Source organism: Anser brachyrhynchus (assembly GCF_964034855.1).
Source record: "Anser brachyrhynchus genome assembly, chromosome: 2".
Taxonomy (NCBI): domain Eukaryota; kingdom Metazoa; phylum Chordata; class Aves; order Anseriformes; family Anatidae; genus Anser; species Anser brachyrhynchus.
The window spans coordinates 61,172,895-61,192,913 of record NC_137695.1 but is presented as its reverse complement, the minus strand read 5'-3'; the positions used below and the strand labels follow the sequence as shown (position 1 = coordinate 61,192,913).

Here is a 20,019-nt window from a genome sequence, read left to right as displayed (position 1 = left end):
TGCTGGGCTCGAGTCTGTTTCTTTTTTGCGCTGATCTCTGGATCAGTCCAGGTGAGCCATGGCAGGTACCTAGAAGGCTTCCAAATGTTCCATGGCAACCGTCACGTAATTTACAAAAGGTGAGGAATCTTCAGCAGGTACTAAATTATAGCTGAGGGACCTTGTAACACTTGCATTGTGTGTAGGCTGGAGCCGCTGCAGTCCAATGTTTCCCATGTTCAGTCAGGGAACAGTTTGAGAGTATTGATCAGACTGGCAGGCTCTGTTTATATCAGTGTCGCAGGCACGCAGGTGATATCATGTTGTGTGTTTTGCCAGCTCTTTATGTGGACAGAGATGTAACTTGTTCACTTTCTTTTCAGTACCCTGCAAGGTTTAAAATCTTAAGACCTTGATTTTGTTCCAGAATATTTCTGGTGTTCAGTTCTTCAAGGCTTTTTTGTGCTGCTCCATATGGGTTTCAAGAAACTTTTTTGTGGAGGCGCCTCCTCAAAAGTCTACTTGCAGGATGCCAAAGAGGCTTTTTGATAACCAAATGCTGAAATGGTGACTTAAAACCCATAGAATACAGATCTAGTCTCACTTCAAAAGCTGCGGCTTACTTCCAGGCTGTTCCCAGAAGCTGGCATTGAGGCCCGGCGGAGCCTCAGGAAGACTGCAGGACAGCTGGGAGCTTGGTTCCTGTTTAGTGACTTCTTGGAGGGATCTCAGTTCTTGTGGTGATGTCTTCAGAGCACAGTGCTGCTGGCATGAAGGGACCTGCTGTTCTTTATAGCGGTGCAATGTGATTTTTAGGAAGGATGGGGCCTCAGTTACTGGAGGAGCTCACTGGTTGACTCTTCTCATTTCAGCGCCTGGATATGGTTACAGTTCAAAGTACCCATCTCAAGAAGCTGGGAAATACAGGTCTCTTGCCTGAGGAGATTTGTTGCTGCTGAGAGATTGAACTTAAGTTGGTTTTTTGTTCTTTACTTTCCTTAGTAGCTGTGTAACCACCTTAGTAAATTTGTTTTGTGGGTGTGGGAGAGACAAGTGCTTTTTATAGTGTGCATTAGAAAGCTTTGGAAAGAAGAGTTCCTACCAAACTTTGAGTGTGGTTTGACTGCTTGTTAAAGTCATGGGAAACTGAATCCTAATTCCCAGTTTAACAGGTTTATGTCAAAGGGTTATATTCAGGAGAAAGGAAAGGACTTACTGGGAAGGTGTTTCTGAAGGCCTGTTTCTTTGTATAATGATACTAGTTATTTCCAAGATAGGTTGGATGTAAAATTGGGGTTCAATTTCATCTTTCTTTAGGCTACTACTTAGAGTTTATAGTGATTATTTAATATTTGAAATATTTGTTCTACCTTAATACAACACTGATGTTACTTCATGCTGAGCTTGACAGATGTTGCATGTTTAAACTGCAGTAAAAACATAAGTCAAGCTTGAAACATGGAATGTCGCTTATTAAAGTAATGCTGATCTAACCTCAAAAGCTTCCTTACTCTACAGTTCTTAAAACAGCTGGCATCGTGTATCCTATCCTATGTCCTCATGTATCCTGTCTGTTCCTGGGTCATGGGGTGTTTCTGCTGATCTGGTTTAAATATTGTAATTGCAACCAGCTGTTGGGAGGGATGACTAGTTAGGCTCAGCCTGCCTGGAGTTGCCTCCTTCCATTTCCAGGAACATTTTTGTTGTAGGAATATCTGACTCATTCATGAGTTGTCTTCCAGATACTCTGGATCTAGTATGCTGATCTGCACTGATCATTTTCAAACCATACATTCTTGAACATGATTTTGCTATTGTTAACCAAAATGAAGCTACTAAAAATGAAGTAGCTTGATGAAACGGTGATCTTTTAGTAACAGATAAGGTAGAGGTAAGGTTAGATTGCTTGATGATTCCTGGAGACAGGAAATGCATTGGCCCTGTTGTGTTTTTTATTTAGTCTTGCTTCTGCGCTTTTTCCTCAGAACGCTGAACTTTTGCAACCTGTAGACCATATGAGACAACAGAGTTGCAAGTTGCTTTGCAGGAGTTGAGAAACTTCAGCGAACGTTCAAACTCACTTAATGTGGGGTTACTGTCAAGTAATTACTATAAATTTTCACTTCAGAATGAAATCGGAAGTTATAGCTTATGTTTCTGGAGTTGATAGTTTATATTAAGCATAAAGTACATAATAGTGCAGGTATTTGCTTAATGAATAAAATGGGTTATTTGTTCAGAAGATCATGGGTTTCCATTATTAAATTTCCTTTAATTGTTCAGTAAGCAATCAGTAGAATATTTTGCCTTTCCGGATGTATTCTGGTCAAAGCACACTATTTGTAGTTCTTAATATTGTACCTATAGCTCACATTTCAATGAAATCACTTCTATTCCTCCAAATTTATCAAATTCTGTGTCGCTGAATAAAAAAGAGTAAAAACAAGTGCTGTGATGTATGAGCTACCAGTTATAATTGATGTTCTCCATATGAAACAGTCCTCAGGGAAAAAGTTGGTCATCATAAAAATGAGTGGGTAATGAGGTTAATATTACAGTCTTGCAAATCTTTATGCAGTCTTCCATTAAGGAAGAGAATAGAAACAAAAGACTAGGAATTCAGTTTTGATGTCATAGTTTTAAGAAAGCTATACAAATACTAATAAAAGAAACTGTTTTACAATTGAAGAAAGGCACCACTATCTCTTATTAACTAGAATCTACTATACTAACTGTACCGATTATCTTTAAACACAAAGCTATGTTTAACTAGTCCCCTTCAAACAAATGCCTGCAGCATATCAAAGTTCTCCTGTTAAGGACAACTGCATTTTCACAAAGCCTGTATTCAGCTTTATGTATAGCACTGCAGAAGATGCCAGCTGAATTCTTGCCTGTAGTGATGCGACTTTGCAGTGTAATGCTTCTCCTTCCCTGCTCTGCTCTCATTGACATTGCATTTATGAGACTCGAGGGGATCAAAATGGACAGAGTAGCTTCTTGACCCCTTTTAGTCAAATTCTTTTAAAAATGAGTCTGTCTGATCATATGCTCTGTGCTTTCTTAATTTGTGGCCTGTTGGCCGGTTTCAGGTACATTTTGACAGGGCTAGGTGCATTGAATTTGATTGTTCCTGTAAGTTGCCTGAATATATCTGATGCTGGCTAAAGAGGAAACATCTGTCAGTGTTCTCTCTGTAGGAAAGAAAGCAATGTGAGCTGGGTTTGCCCTGCTTGGGTTGGTGTGCAGCTACTCTGTTGGCCATGGTTTTTCTCCCTTTTAACATGAGTATGAACATCAGGATTGTGGCACTGAGGAGGGATGTAGAGGACAATTGGCACAGACCTGTAAGGAAGCATGCTTCAATTAAATATTTTGGAGGAGGTTATTCTGTAAGAAGTCATTTCCAAAGAGCATCTGAGAAATTGGGATAATCTAAGGGGAGTATTCTGTATGAGCAAGACGACTAAGGGGATAAAAAGCATTTTTTTTTTTCACCCATAAATTTATTTTTAGGTCTCAGCTTATTTGGCTGAAGAAGTAGATAGGAGGACAAAATAAATATGTGTAGTAGGGAGGTCAAAGATTCCTACTCATTTTTTTCCCCTCCCTATCACATATTTTAAAAGATATCTGGCCAGAAAACATTGTCCCTGGAGATGAAAACCTCTTTTTGTCCTGGTAGCTGATCATCCTATCTGCTCTTGTGGTTCTGAATAACCAGTCTGCTCCAAGACTTTATGCAAGAGTTAATGTGATGCAAACATCTATAGTTTCCTTGTCCAAGACCCACTACAGGAGCACTCTCCAGCTTGCTCCTCAGGTGAGTAGAGCTGAATGTCATGTTTGAATCCACTGGCAACTACAGCTACCACAGTGTTTCTTGCACAGAGGACCTACCATGCAAGGTGTGGACCTCTGGAAAGGTCAGCGTTACTACAGGTAGATACCAGTCGCTTGAGAGAGGCAGCAATTTTATACCTCGAGTCACAAGTATCTTTTGCTACACGGAATGATGTTATTTTCCTACCTGGTCTTCTTCCCCTTGACTAGATTTCTGTGCTGTTGGACAAGTTGCCGTGACTGATGCTAATGTGAACTATAGTTGCTTCTCCTGCAGTTCTCCTGATTTAATCTAATCGCTCCCTTACCCAGCTCCACAAAAGTGATCCTGGCTCCAACTGGAAGCCTGCCATCAGATGGAGCACAGAACTGTGGGGGTGGCTATCGGCAAGCAGGTAATGAGCAACTGTAGGAGCATAGAGAACTGCTTACTTTGGCTGAGCAGCCACCGAGAGTCAATCATTTGTGCCCTTATTTGCTCAAGCATGTTGGAAAGGGCAGTTTCCTAGGAGTTTATCAGCAGCGGAGGTGAGGAGTGATCCACAGCATGGTGGTTTGACAGCACTCTGGCCTTTCTGAGTAAAGGTATGGAAGTACGTTGTTGAACCAGTTAAGCTTTCACTTCCCTTCCAACTTGTTAGGCTACACAAAAGACTGTTTAAAAATACTCTTGTGTATGTCATCAGCATTATTGCTGGGGTGGGGATTACCAATGGGTGTGGTAAAAAGCTGACCTGTATGAATGGATTATACAGCTACTGACAACACCCTGCTTGGTTCTGTGTGAACCTTTCTCTGCTGTACAATAACATGGGGTTCTGCTGCAGGAGGGGCCTGCGCTTATCTTCTGGCCTCACAACAGTTTTGCACTTTCAAGATTGGAAAAAAATGAAAATAAAAAAGTACTGTACATGAAACATGAAAGTGTTCTTTTTTTTTTGAGCTACGCACAAGAGGATTTCTTCCACAGTCTCTGTTAATTTTATCATAATTATTAAGTGGGACAAGTAAAAAAATTAGGTTTGACCCAAATTTATACTTTTTTTAATGAATGCTTATGAAAATAAGTCAGGCTACATGAATTAGGGATAGAGAAATTTACTTTGCATGAAAGATCTTAGGTTCTTTACTGTTAAAATTGGATTCTATGTTCTGCTTTGCTTTTAAAGGCAGACTGAAGTAGGTAGAAGTATGTGGCGGTAACTTAAAATTTACCACTTTCAAGGTCTGTCTTCTCTCAGGTGGAGTACCTCCTCTGAAGCAATCTCTCTGGATTGAGTGCCATTTGCACAGAATCAGACCATTCCTGCTTGGTGTGTAGCTCATTTCTGCCTCTTTTCATGTCTACTGTTCAGCAGGCATGAATTTGCTCGTCTTGTATCTTTATTGGATTATGAAGAACTTGAAATCAACTGACCGTGCTGAGCCTCCTCCCACTGCAAAATGGGACAGAATATTTATGGCAAGCTTATCTTTAAGATTTGGAGTATGTGGTAGCACGAAGTTTAGCTGTCTTCAGTATCTTACTGGAATGTTGTTCACTGGTGGTTATTGATGACTTGATGACTCAGGATACTGCTCTGACTGGTTGGGTCAGGTTTTTTTGTTTTGTTTTTTTAATTCTGAGTTTTTCTTTGACTCAATCTCTTATACTTCTTTGAGAAGATGTTATCAAGGCTTCTGAAAATGATTGTCTGCCATAGATTCTTCCTGGTTAAAGAGTATTCAGTGAACAGGAGCATCTTCACTAGTTTGAGTGTTTATAAAGATCTTTCTGTTTGGACATCAGTGTTACGCTTTCCGAGTTTTTTGTCAACTGTTGCACAAAGTTCAAAAAGTGGCAGCTTCTCTTAGCTACCCTGTGATCCTCCAAGCTCAATTGAAGCTTCTGGTAGAAGAGGAATATTCCCATTGCTCAATCTACCAAGGGACTGTAGGTTAATTTACAACAAATATTACGGTGAAACGTGACTCTTATTTATCTGAATGTTTTCCCAAATTGTAGTATTGACTTTGCAGAAACACACCTGAGAGAGATCCTGCTGAATTCCTTTGAATTTGCTTCAGTATTGTGGTTCTTGTAGAAGAATACTGTTTTCTTGCTTAGTAAGATGAATATGGTCCCTATCTGTATACTGGTGCTCTGGTATCTGTGCTTCTGAGAGTATGCATTGTAATCTAAACTTGTCAAACTGAGCTGTTCTCAGCTGATAACTGGAATTCAGAGGAATGCTACTTCATATTACTTGTCTGAAATACATATTAAAAAACTAGTAAGTGTGACTTTCAGTATACATTTATTCTCCTAAGAGACAAGTGCAAAGCAAAACAATGTGGAGTAGTTCAAAATGCAGTGTAGCAGGTTGAAAGTGTACACATAGCTCAGAGATATTTTCATGTTCTTGTACTCCCTCTGGAGTAAAAATAAAGCTATGGTTCTTTTTAAGCCATAATGGCCAAAAACAAAATGTGTTTTGTTCTCATGCTACTTGGTCTGTCTCCTCCTTAAAAGACTTTGTAACATAATGTTAGTTATTTCTCTGCTATATGTCTGTAATTAGTACGGCAGCTTACTCATGCTCGTTTCACTTAGATAACCTTTCTGGGAGAAACAATTTAAGCCACCTAATATTCAATTGCATTTTCAGGATTCTTTGACAGCATAATAGGTAGTGTCGTTGATGTGATCTAGAGAATTTTTCATGTAGGTTTCTTCTTCCTTTTCTAAGTTTTTTTGTGTTTTAATTCCAGGAACGATTGGCCTAGTCTCTAACGAAGCTTCAGTCAGTATGCTTTTACAGATAACTGCCACACTGCTAACAAATCATAGTGCATGTCCTCAACTAGGGACTTTGATACAAGTTTTTAAAAAACTGTCATGCTTGACGTTCCTGTTGTTTAAACTGCACACATTGGTGATTCATTATGCAGGAGGATGTAATTTTAGTGTGAGATTGTCAGATGATCATGATGGGTAAAGGTAATGAGGTAATGGTATCTTGTTACTATGCTGTGTTATTATCTGGTAGTATAAAACCAGACTGTGTTGTCATGTGACTGTGTTCTTTCAGAGCTTTCCAGTTGGCAAAATCCAAGTTATGTTTGGTTCTTAGTTGCTGCTGTAGTTGTCTCTTGTGTTTATACCCTCCGTAACGTAGAAGTCATTGAGCTTTTTGGATATCAGAGCTTGTTTTGACCTTAATATATACAGAGGGAGATTCTGGAGAAAATTTATGCATTCTTACAAATCTGTGCAGTGAGTTTGCTCTGTTTTAAGACAAAGTTCTGTCTTCCTTTAAACAGAAATATAGTAGTAATACTGTTGGGATAGGCAGGGAATTAAATGATGATGTGGGATGATAATAGTTGGAGCTCTGCTAAAACTGATCATTTTTTTTTTTTAAGGCTAATGGGATTGTTATTTTTGTACATGTGCACACGCACATTACAGTGTATGTGAATGACCTGTCGCAGAGCTCTTTGGTATTACTGAGGTGCAGAGATTTGTGTTTGAGCAAGCAGCTGTGGGACTAGGACAACTATTCCAAGTACAGTGGATAACTGTGTTTGTAGTCTGCGAAGGCAAGCTGAATCGTTCCACTCTGCTTTAACTAGACTGTTCTTTCGTTTTTCTGATTGACTTGCTGAAGCTGATTCATTGTAGGATTTAAATGACACATTTGCCTGATTTTCTCTGAAAAAAGTACACTAACCAACCCTTGCTGTTGTGTCTTGGTGCCTGCTGCTTAAGCTGGAAATTCCTTCAAACGTCTGTTTTCTTTCCCCTGCAGCTGTTGTATCTCATGTTTTCTTGTGTGGTGTTGACTCAATGTGGTTTCCTTTTTCAGTTCTTGCTTAGTAAATTAACAAGAGTTTGTGACAAGTACCATGTCTCTGAAAGAAAACATTACATACCAAAATGTAAATAATTTTTCCTAATTGCTGTTGGATGCTGTGAACCCACCTGTGCCCATACCAAATGGTGAAGGCTTTCTTTGCTCATGCCACCAAAAAAAAGATGGGCTTGTTATAATTTGTGAGATGTTTTCCACAGTAAAAAAGCTCACTGCCTTTTTGAGGAACAGAACTGAAATTTAAGCCCTTAACTATGCAGGGATTTGAAATGGATCAATTTTAAGCAGTGTATATGGGAGGGGAAAAAGAAAACTAATGAAGCAATATTTTTTTATTCTAGGTTTTTTCATTTTATACCTGCAAATTTTCTGCAATCCAAAGATGGCAGCAAATAAGCCTAAAGGGCAGAATTCATTGGCTTTGCACAAAGTCATCATGGTAGGAAGTGGTGGCGTAGGAAAATCTGCTTTAACACTACAGTTTATGTATGATGAGGTAAGAATGTGTGCTAGAAATTATCTCATGCAATGTCTGCAACAGTGTTACTTAAGCATTTAATTGGTACAGTTATTTTCTGAAACGGTCTAAATGTATATGACGTGGTATGAAAGCTAGCTATCAAACTGAGCAAAAATATTTTTGTGCTGGCACAGGTTGTCCAGAGAAGCCGTGGATGCCCCCTCCCTGGAAGTGTTCAGGGCCAGGCTGGATGGGACTTTAGGCAACCTGGTCTGGTGGGAAGTTTCCCTGCCCATGGAAGCGGGGTTGGAACTGGATAATCCTTAAGGGTCCCTTCCAACCCAAACCATTCTATTATTCTTTGAGATTTCAGATTTGACCTCTTAGAGACACCTGCAAAGGTATAAATTGGCTTTCAAGCAAATTGATGGCATTTTTGGAACTTGCTCCTTTACACTATGTTTTCTTATTACTTAAGTTTTAATAGGTCTAGTAAATAAATATTATAGCTCAAAGCTTCTTCAGCTTGGTGAGTAGCTTGATGCCTGAAATGATAACCAATTTTTCTTTTTTTTTTTTTAGCTGATGTTGGAGAAGAAAAAAAATCTGTTTCTTGTGTCCCTGCTTTTTTGCCAGTGAAAGTTATTCTTTTTGTTTAAGAAGTAGAACTTAAGCCTTCAGTGTCCCTTAAAAATTGATACTAAATATGTTTAAAGTCAGGACTGCTTCATAGTATAATGAAATGAAGCCAGATGTTTTGGTTAACCAGAAACAGACACTTAGTTTTGCAGTTACCTCTAAAATTTCCTTATAATATCTGAATAAAGCAAAAAAAAAAAAAAAAAAATTGTTTGGGCTGATGGAGAGCGTGTTTTAGCTATGAAAACATCCATGTTGAATAGTGTGAGCACTTCATGTAGCCTAAATACATAAGCTTATTTATTTGTTACTGTAACACTGTAAGATGTTTGTTTTATCCTTATATGCAAATAGAAGCATTTGCTTTGTACAGGCACGATTTTTTTTATATAGTAAAATTTGTGTTTCTAGTTTGTAGAAGATTATGAGCCCACCAAAGCAGACAGCTACAGGAAAAAAGTGGTTCTGGATGGAGAAGAAGTCCAAATTGATATATTAGACACAGCAGGGCAGGAGGACTATGCTGCAATTAGAGACAACTACTTCCGAAGCGGAGAAGGCTTTCTTTGTGTCTTCTCTATTACAGAGCTGGAATCGTTTGCAGCTACTGCAGACTTCAGGTAAGTTACAAGGCAAGATAGTTATTGTAATTACAGTGACGTAATTACAATCACTTTTTTTGTTGTTCTGTAATATCATTACCATTAGTCCAGGCTAGATGACTGTAGTCACACTGCTTTCAATAGATGCCTAGCCATGCCTTTACTATCTGCATACCACTTCAGATATCTTTGCTGCTGTGTTTCTAAATACCAAAAAGGTTACTGCTACAAAGCAGCTACGCAGCAACATTCAGAAGGCTGCTGCCCTGTGTACGTTGCTTTGCACTGCAGTGCAAAGAAGCAGTATTTGTGAGTAGGCATAGTGCTATCCAAAGTAATGGATCTGAGAAAAATTGCTTACTGACTGTATGGATATATATAATGTATGTGCAATACCGCATACTCTCTAGAGGTGTCTTTTTTAGTTCTTGCTTGGTATGGCGGATTATGTTGCGTTTCTTTAACCTTTGAAACACCACCTAGAGCAAAAAGGTAGCTGTAAGCATGTCCAGCTGTCTTATGCTAGGCTATTTCATAGTTATAAAGATGACATGACCAGATTCCATCTGAAAACTGTTTAGAAGAACTGGATCTGGTGATGTCTGTCTGCAAAGTCTTAGGCTATGCAATCTATGTGCGTTGTAGTCTGGGAAGACTGAAATGGGTAGTGTAAGCAATACAACTTTTCTACCCCTTAAAAATGTTTTTAATAGCAATTGAGAAGTATTTTTGACTATTCTGAAGCAGCTATCCGTTTTGTGTAAAGGTCAGCTGTAAATCTGTCCATTCCGTTTTATATGGACTGAATTCTTCTCTGTAAAATATACTGATGTAAGTTTTTGAATTTACAAAGCAAACGTCAGTGGCTTCTGTATAGGGTTAACCCTTACCATCAAAGTTAGAGAGAATATCACTTAAGAAGCAACATGCAAAATAGAGGCTGGATCTTTCTGCTGTAATGAGGATTTAACAAGCATTTTTTTTGTTGTTTGTTTTTAAATGTTCTTCACACATACAACACATTAAAACCCTTGTTTTGAGTGGGGAGTTAGCAGAGAATTACAGATGTTTGATATTGTTTGAAAGATAAAGCCAATTTAAAATGGTCATCACTATACATATATGCATATATAGTAAAATAGGTAAATCAGTAAAATATCTTATTGCTATATTATATATAGTAAAAAGAAAAAAGACAAGACCAAAAAAAAAAGTTCAAAGTTAAGCAAAATAGGAGAGGGGATCATCTTTGAGATAAAAGTGAGGAAACAAATATAAAAAGAGATCATCTGCATCCCACTGAAATAAGGTTTCTTAGAGATATCATCATAGTTTTAGTTAATTAGTCCTAAGTATCAGAATACATTTAATATCACATCTAAGGGAGGAGGAGATAGGGAGAGGAGAGAAAGTGAGCTTTTCCTCTTCTGTTATTCTTTCATTTGTGTGTCAGTATGTGTATGCGTGTATTTATATATTTAAAGAGAGAGAGGGTTGCATTACAGGTTGATGCTAGGTATGTCAGTCCTGGAGGGTTATTTAGTATAGTTGAGCTCTAGAGTGCAAAATGACCTCTTCAGTCTGTTCAAAACCCCGTTAGTGCTTCAAAGTGCATGATCTTCTATGGACCTGGAAAAAGTCCTACTTTTTAAGCAAAGGTGAGAGTTGACAATATACATGCTAAAAGAGGAAAAATGGAAGAAAAAGTCCCTTCAGTGAAGAGATTAAAACTCCCAAATCCAAATCTTGAAAGTGCCTTTCAAGTTGCCTTACAAATTGTCGAAGCCTGAGTGCTAAAATATATCTAATAAAAATGACATTCTTTCTGCTCTGTGTAACCTGTATCTCTTGAAGGTACAGTTATAATATATTTGGCATTGTTGAGCAGCCAGAAATAATACTACTTAGAGACAGAAAGAAAATGACAAGAATCTGGACGTTTTAGTTTTTCCATGGAATTTTGCTCTTCTGGAAGGGCAGGACTCCAACAGAAGAGTTGTTTACTACTATCTAGTGTCTTTGGGTTTTCCAGTGTGCTCTGAAATGCCACTGCTCTTTGTCATTTTTTCAGTAGATAGCAGACCCGCAAAGACTAAATTTTTAAATATTTGAAAGGCAATTTGATAAAACATGCTCCTGCTTTGAGTAGAATTGGTGTGGCTCTAATGATTTTTTTTTTGTTTTAAATTCCAAGCCAGTATATCTAGATTTTAGCTAGAAGTCTTATTTGCACAGATACTGTAGTGGTGCACTGAATTCTCATCTATCCACCTATCCTAATCCACAGACTATTCAAACTACTTTTGGATATCAGCAAACACAGTTAAAAAATTTTGCTTGTTTGGCAGAGAGGGAAGTAATATGGCATTAATTATACCTGAGAGAGGAATGTGTGTGTGTTACAAGGTGCCTCGAAGACTTATTTGTTGGTTTAAAAAAAAAGGATTGAAGTGAGGGGGTGGGTTGGAGAGCTAACTCAACAAAACTGCATACTATAAAAAGCAGAGCATTTTATAACAGGAGGAGGATCCTGACATACACCAAATCAAAGCTATTTAGAATATCAATTAACTCTTTCCAATTTCTCTTCATTCTACATTAAAATCTGGCAATAGGCTTTACTTCAGCCAGAAAAGGGAATTTGGTTCCTTGAGCTTTTTATCTTTCAGAACTTGCTCCATGATAAAGGGCTAAATTTCGCTACTAACTTTATACTCTCTGAGACAAAAGAGAGAAATTCTGTTCTTCCTCTTAAATGTATTTCCAATTAGAAGAAAACTTTTTTTTTAAACAGTCTTGAAGGTTGATGTACCAAAGCATTTGCAGTACTCACTTTTATTTACAGCTTTAAACTCTTCATCCTAGTGGTTCAAACAGAGGTAATGGTCTGTCCTCAAAAACCTGATGTATGTGCAACTTGTTATCCATACATTTGCTTATAACCGAATGAAGACCTCTCTGCAGAGAGTGAATGTAATTGACTTCAGAAAGATTTGTCAAAGGAATAGATTATCTCTTGTTATGCTGTATCCATTTACTACCTAAATAAATAATTTTATCAGCTTTAAATGGCACATGCATTTTATTAGAAAAAAAATGAATGCAAGACTGAAGTCTGGGTAGAGCAAAAGTTGCAGTTGGAAGTAGTAACATAAAGGCAATGGGAAAGACTCTCAAGTAACACCTTTAGTAAAAAGAAGACTTTATTAGTGTAAATTTTCACTTAAACCAATCTTGTTCTACTCTGTTTAATCTATTACTGATTCACCTCCTTCCTGCCTGGAAGATTAGTTACCTGTCTTGGTCTTCATTGTGTATAGTGTCATAATGAGGTTTAAGATTTTACTGTTACGCAAGCTTCATAAAAGGAATAAGTCGGTTTTCGTTGTAGGATGGAAGAGTATTTAGTGTGAGTTCTTCTGTCTGTGTTCTAAGAATAGTAGTCCATGAAATACTCAATTCTTTTTTCCCTTTTATTTTTTTTTTTTTTTATCTCCAGGGAGCAGATCTTAAGAGTAAAAGAAGATGAGAATGTTCCTTTTTTGCTAGTTGGTAACAAATCAGATTTGGAAGATAAAAGGCAAGTTTCTATAGAGGAAGCAAAAAACAGAGCTGATCAGTGGAATGTTAACTATGTGGAAACTTCTGCAAAAACACGAGCTAATGTTGACAAGGTAATAACTCACCTCATAATACAAAGAATCTCTCCATCAGTTTTTACTTTATAGCTTTCTTCCATGGGCCATACTTAGTGTTCAAGTTATTTTAGCCTTTGTGTGTGTGTGTAAAAATTCAAATCAAATACGTTTCTCCCTTAGCTTGCGATGCATGCTTGACTAGGTCAATTCATGTAGGACAGTAAAAATGTTTGCCATAGCAAATCTATCCTATCTGAAACTGCAAGGAGTAAGTCATTAGACAAGACTTCTTTTCATTTAAAAATTTCTTGAGGCAGCTACTTTGGCCTAGCCTTGTGTTTTCTGCAATTAGAAGACAATCTGCTTCTCAACAGTGAGGAAAGCTGTCCAAGGAATCTAGTAAAAGCGGGTAAGAGAGGGATTGGAACCTTCTCTACCCTCATCTAACCAGATGCTTGGCTGGATGTTGCTTTGATGAAGAATGGATGAACCCTTCTAAGCTTTGAATGGCCTAGAAGTGCCTCATGAGTTTTCTGGGATAAAGCCTGGTTCAGAAGGTCATGAAATAAGACACAGAATACTTGTCTACAAGAAGATAAATTATTGATTAGTTGTAAGCATTTCAGCTATAATTTCAAAAGACAGGACCTCTTGGAACGCAATTCAGAATAACTCTCAGTCCTGTAGGCTGCAAAAGTAATGGATGTATGGTAAAAGAAATAAGTAGTTTAAAGTGCTAATCTTTCCTTTCAGACCTATTGATACACTTGATCACACATTGAAAAATTCTCTAATGTAAATGCTTACATCTGAGCAGTTGCAGCATTACAGCACTAATGGGAGTTCTGTTCTGCAGTGACTTTAACTTGCCTGTTGTCATCTGTCAGTTGTCTCCCTGAAGAAATGGCTTGTTCAGTACTACAGTAAGAACTTCATGCTTTTCTGTAGGGAACATTAAGTCAATTAAATGCAGCATAATTCAGATGTGTTTTCAGCTCTGATTTTTTTTTTGTTATTACAAAAAAAATACTTTCATTTTGGTGCATAATTACAGTTAACATCCATCTATTTCAGGCATGTAGAAATTCCCAGATCTTCTAAATCTACTTCACCATTCTTTAGCAGCTGGGAAAAAAGTATTATGCAGATAGATTAAAATATATATCAAGCTTTTGCAGACACATGGTAGGCTACTACAGAGCTCCAAGTTTCTTTTTGGAGCAGGTGGCATAATGGCAAGATTAACGCATTATATAGAGTTAAGGTTTAAAAGTCCATAAGTTAGGTTTTGTTGGCCCTAGTAAAAACCAGATATTCTTAGTTCCTTCTTTTCTTGGAGCATCTGAACTTACACGGTTTGTTAGGTGGACTTAAGTTAGTATCCTATAAGAAATCTACTTCTCTAAATTCCAAAATGGTGGGTTGCTCATTTGGGAAAAACACTGTTGGCCTCTGCTTACTTTAATAAAGGTAAGCAACTGAGCACTTCTCGGTAGGTTATGTACCCCAGATATGTAGTACAGTGTAAGGGCTTAAGCAAGTTGCCAGTTGCAGCATACCATTAGTAAAGATTTAAGTAAAAGCAAGTAACTTAGTCCACACTTATAAATCTGAAGGCAGATATATTTCTTGATGGAAACATTTAGTTGCATTGATTTTCCTCAGATCCCGTGTAATAAAGGTTTATGCTTTTGCTGCAATCAATATGAGACTAGTGTAATTGCAAATAAAATCCTACTGTGCTCTGTAGAGGAGCTTTTCAGCCCCTGCACCGTCTGTATTGCACTGAAATGGACCAAGCCCCCTGATATATATCTCAAGGAGAATTTTTCTGACAGAAGTTTTAAAATTCTTCATCTGAACTGCTACAATAAGGTTATAAAGATTATATTTATTTGCTGCAGTCCATTGGAAGTCAAGATCTTCTCTTCTAATGAATAAAGTAACTTTAAGCAGCCCTGTCACAAGCTTTAACTGGCAGTCTGTTCTCTCTTAACCAATTTACTGGTGTCTCCAACTTTGTCACTTTTGTTTCCTACTAAGCCACTTGATGAAAATGAAGTTTATGCATACTTTGAGATAGTAATATGGCAGTTGAGATTCTAAAAAATAGCTTATGTAGTTGTGTGGTTGATAACTTTGTTTTAAGGGAAATGCTGATTTATTTTTGTGCACTAACTTTGTGTTTAGACTTGCATCATGGGACATGCAATGAAATGTTCAGTGTGTGCTACTGCTCCATTAATGTACTTCTAGAATTGGTTATTGCACTTCTTCAGCCTTTATAGTTCATCACTAAAAATACTTGAAATATAACTTGAAATATAAACTGATTTCCCTGTGTCTCCTCAGTGAGATGTAGATAATAAAAATAAATAAATAATCCTGGGCAGTAATAGGAGTCTTGTTTCAACCCATGTTGAAAATTGTCTGAGAGGATTCATAAGCAAGTTCCAGAAGACAGGAGAACTATGGTACCATGAAAGAAGCGTGTTTGCGTTATATGGACATGGTCTTCTATACCAATTAAAGACTTGTTGGATTAATATTTATTTGCTCAAACTGGTTTTGTATAATTGACTTTATCCTAACCAACGGAAATGGCTATCACCAGTGATAGCTTAAGTTAACTCAAGTATCTGAGACAGTTTTGGCATTTACGTTCTTCCATCTTTTTTTTTAGGTGTTTTTTGATTTAATGAGAGAAATTAGAGCCAGAAAAATGGAAGACAGCAAAGAGAAGAATGGGAAGAAGAAAAGAAAAAGCCTAGCTAAGAGGATCAGAGAAAGATGTTGCATTTTATAATCAAAACCCTGAATTCCTTTCCTACCCTGACCATACTAATAAAAAACATAATTTATAAGCATGCCATTGAAGGCTCAAGTGACTGAAATTACTCTAACGTGTTGGAAATCGTAATGTACCACTAAAAGCATGAATTGGAGCTGCACTGAAAGTCAAATTCACTGAAAAAAATTGATGTGGCTTCAAGAGAAGCAAAGTTCAGTCCATTTCATAATTGCCTACCTTCTCACATTTCTTCTGAATGTAGTGTTTCATAGGCAGTCTTTTCTTTAATAGTAAACGGGGATGGGGAGGGAGTACTACTTTGTGGTTTCTTGTAAAGCATACATTTTTTTAATCATTGATAATTGTCACTTCATCTTGTCTTTTGTTGCCTTGAAAAGTACAATTGTGAACGTGATACCTAACAAAGCGGTATGCAGTTGTTTTGCCATGGAGTTATGCAAATTGGAAAAGAATAATGTATATGCGAACAGTTATGCTGGGGAAAATTATATGTGGTTCTGCATTACCTGATTAACCTAGAAGAGTGATGTAATCTTTTACATTGAAACATTTGAATATGCCTTAATTTTAAAACCTAATCATAGCAGGTTGCTTAGTCAAGGGTATATTTTTCAACTTGTTGCATGGAGACTGTCCCTGTGCATCGGTGCGAGACTGCCCTCCCTGTAGAGTGCAGTTACATGAATGGTTTTGCTAAATAGCTGTCTGCTAGCAGTGTCTGTTCTTTAAACGTGTGCCATACTCTGGTATTGTGAATAATACAGAGCATATTCAGTCATCTGTAGCTTGGTAAACAATACGGTATCTTAAAGCTAAATGGTCAGAATACATGTAAGATGGAGGTCATAAGGCTGTGGCACATCTACGCCTGGAATGGTCGTTTAAAACTTAACCTGCTGATACCTTGAAACTTCCCTTTTGTGAGTAGTTTTTCTGTCTAGATGTTGCTTGGGTTTTAACTCCCTGGAGTAGGGTGGAGTGGAGATGATTCAGTAGCGCTAATGTATTTTGAGTTAAGATGTTGTCCAGGAAATTCTGGTGTCATCAGTTAATTTTTTTTGTGTGTTCCTGATACTCAGCTATGGGAACACGCTGTGTTATGCTGAAGCTCTTTGCAGGTTTTGTACTGTTTAGTCTAGTTTATGTTGATTTTAAAATGGGGAACATTGTAGCTACTTTTTCTAGTTAATGTTGATATTAAACAATCAAACATGCTTTGCAATAGAGGAACATTTACCATGTGCATCCAAAATCCCCAAACAAAACGTACTGCCTCAGTTGCTTCGGAATAGCAAGAATAGCACACGGATAGCGTGGTGCATCTTAACTAAAAATATATCAGAACATTTGAGGGTTTTGGACTCCTCTGGGGTAAGACGGGCTAGATCAATTCCACAAACTGTTACACTTTTTATACATGTGTAAGCCTATAACTGACAGTTTAAAATGTGCTTAAGCAAACTAGGTAACAAATATTTAACTTCCATGCTAACAGACATCTTAGGGACTCAAGTCTTAGAAGTTATATTTGTCATGTTAAATATTTATCAATAGGAATTTTGTATGTGCATTTAGTAGACTGCCAAGCGCAGAATTAAAGTTACTCATGTAACTATGGCAAATAAGCCAGTCTTCATCTTACTGTGTACTCATTTTGGTCTGTTTAGCCAGGGAGTGTAACCACTAACATTGTGACTTTGCTTTGGAACCTGTATGCTGGGAACTGAGGTGTTATGAAGCCACCAGACACGTGAAACTTGTCTTGGCTGATGCCTTACCCTGTCCTTTTTTTTGCTATTTGAGCCATTGAAAGATGAATAAACTTCCACTTTTTTTAAATACTTGTGCAGTGTCAATTGATAACTATAGCATCTAATATAACTTTGCTGTAGCTGAGACCAGTTTTCAAGCAATTAAACCAAAATATTCCAGCAGTTGTTTTAGTGTATGTGAACAAAGTAAAACTGGTTTGATAAGAGCCACTTTGTGAAAGCTGAGACTATGCTTGCGTTACCTTTATCCAGTGCTAATTGATCCCTACTTGCTGTAACAAGGAATATCAGAAAGCAGGCACACAAATTGAGGTTGAGGTAAGCTATTTCCAGAAGTACTCTTCCATAAGAATGGAAGGTGAGATTTTTTTATTTTTATTTTTTTAAAAGGAGAGCCTATATTAGTTTAAGGGGGGAAAGCTTCCAAATTCTTATCTTCCTTTAGCATGCTCTGGGAGAATGTAAGTTTGCTTCCCCAGCTTGCAAAGAAACTAGCTTGAACTGCATATATAAGATTTTGGTATGGCCAAACAAGTGATCCATTTGCATCATAAATTCATGCTTTAGCCTACTTCTGTGTCTGAAACTGCTAGGTCTATCTGCTTAAAGAGCTTCTTTGCCTGCAAGCGTTCTTCCTCTTGTTTCTCCTCCAAAAAGTTGAAGATTTTTTTCTCAAGTTGGCAGGATCAAAGCCTTCCATGGGTTTTCACTCCAAGTTAGCCAAATATGCTGGTAATACTATTGCCACCTTTTGTGAAATACATGGCATTTTAAAACTGCAGGCCAGACAGAGTCCTTAATTTGTAACAAACCATAAAGTTCAGCCTTCCATTGTGTACAAAACTAATACTGAATTTTTATTCTAACTCCATTTTTTTTCTATACCTCTTCATTTGTATCTTTAAAAACACAGGTGACATTCAAAAATACCGGCTAAGGACTCTATGGTCTATTTGGTAGCTTCTGTAGCCTCTTGATGAGCACAGCTTAACAATAGCAGTGTCCAACAGTTTTCTTTGGCGATTCTGAAACACCCATGGTGTGCAGGAAGTGCTTTCCCATTCACGGGGATGTTGTTAACATCAGAGGAGGTCACAGATAAAGCCTCTGCAAATTCTAATGGCAATCATAACAATAAAATACAATCTGTTTCTGAGCCTTATTCTCACTATATTCATCTGCAGGAATTAAATATTTTATCTATTACATGAAACAGGCTTACTGAAAATCTTGGGTTCCTCTTTGACACACCAAGCTTTGCAAAGATTGTCTTCCAGAGTCTGAGAGGGTGCAAAATGGTGATAGCCTAATGCAAAATGCAGAGCAGCAGAGAGACCGCTGGTATTACGTGAATGCATGTAATACATTTAGCAGACCAGAACTGTATCAGAAGGTAGGGCTGAGCCTACAACAATAGAGAACTGAAAAGGGAAAGCTAACAGCCCATCTTAATTTCTAAGCTCTCTCCCATTACTGTCAGACATGCATTGGCTTTTCTAGTCATGAGGATGCACTGGCAGGTGCAAAAACTGAATTTCTTACAAGACTTGCTCTTGACAATTTCTCGTTGTGATTTTAACTTACATAAAAGACTTCTTTCATGAGTCACCTCTAAAAAAAAAAAAAAGTATTTTTGTGAGCTTCAGCTTTTTACTAAACTTGAGTGGTAAGAAAGGTACCAATGTTGTTAGTACTGGAGTTCAAGCTAATCTTTGAACTAAACACATTGACCAGTTTGGAATATTTCTGCTTGAAGTTTCTTTGTCAAAGAAATGCTGAAATTCAAACCATTTGAGATCTGCTTAGGGTCACACAGACGGTGAGACCTTTCTCATTTCCACAGCTATCCTGGGTGGATCTCACCAACCACTGGTACAATCCATTTAGGTGCAGATACAATATTCAGAAGAGTCCATTTTGTTTGTGTGTGCTGGGGTCTTCCCCCCCCCTTTTTTTTTTCTTTATTCCATGTAGAATGGAAAAATACCCCAGTTTAAGTTGCTAAGAAAAAATCATTTGCTTCCACCATTCTCTTGATTAATATGCACTCAGTAATATTTAACACTACCAGAGCCCTTAACAGGCAATATCTGTTGTCTATGGATGTCAGTGGGACAGTTACAGAGGCACAGGGTAATGTTCTGTCATACAGATGCAAACAACCCAGGTAGAATTTAGCCAGTTGATTGAGGAAGAATGCTTCTGTTTTACTCTGCATCATTCTGCCTCAAGCAAGGCAATTGCTGACTCTCTCTTACTTATCTAGTAATACTGTGTAAAGCTGTAAATGTACCAAAAACACTCAAGATGGGAGTGATTAGGTTCCAAACCATGGCATCCAGTTATGCCTTTCAGCATTTGCAAGGACATCCCCTACCAGTGGATTTCTATGCTGAAGTGTTAAAAACAGGTCCTGTCTA

At 37.6% G+C, this 20,019-nt stretch overlaps 1 protein-coding gene across 7 annotated transcripts in view; it reads left to right on the top strand.

Annotated features, from left to right (window-relative positions):
- RALA (RAS like proto-oncogene A) overlaps positions 1–17,666 on the top strand; it is a 28,364-nt gene extending 10,698 nt beyond the window's left edge. For all 7 annotated transcript variants that reach the window (XM_080580307.1, XM_080580308.1, XM_080580309.1 and 4 more), the window contains 4 exons: positions 8,018–8,172; positions 9,187–9,395; positions 12,877–13,051; positions 15,699–17,666. In XM_080580307.1, coding sequence (XP_080436433.1) covers positions 8,059–8,172; positions 9,187–9,395; positions 12,877–13,051; positions 15,699–15,821 — 621 coding nt within the window. In that variant the 5' untranslated portion in view covers positions 8,018–8,058 and the 3' untranslated portion in view covers positions 15,822–17,666. The remainder of the gene's footprint in view (positions 1–8,017; positions 8,173–9,186; positions 9,396–12,876; positions 13,052–15,698) is intronic.
- Positions 17,667–20,019: the final 2,353 nt, after the last annotated feature.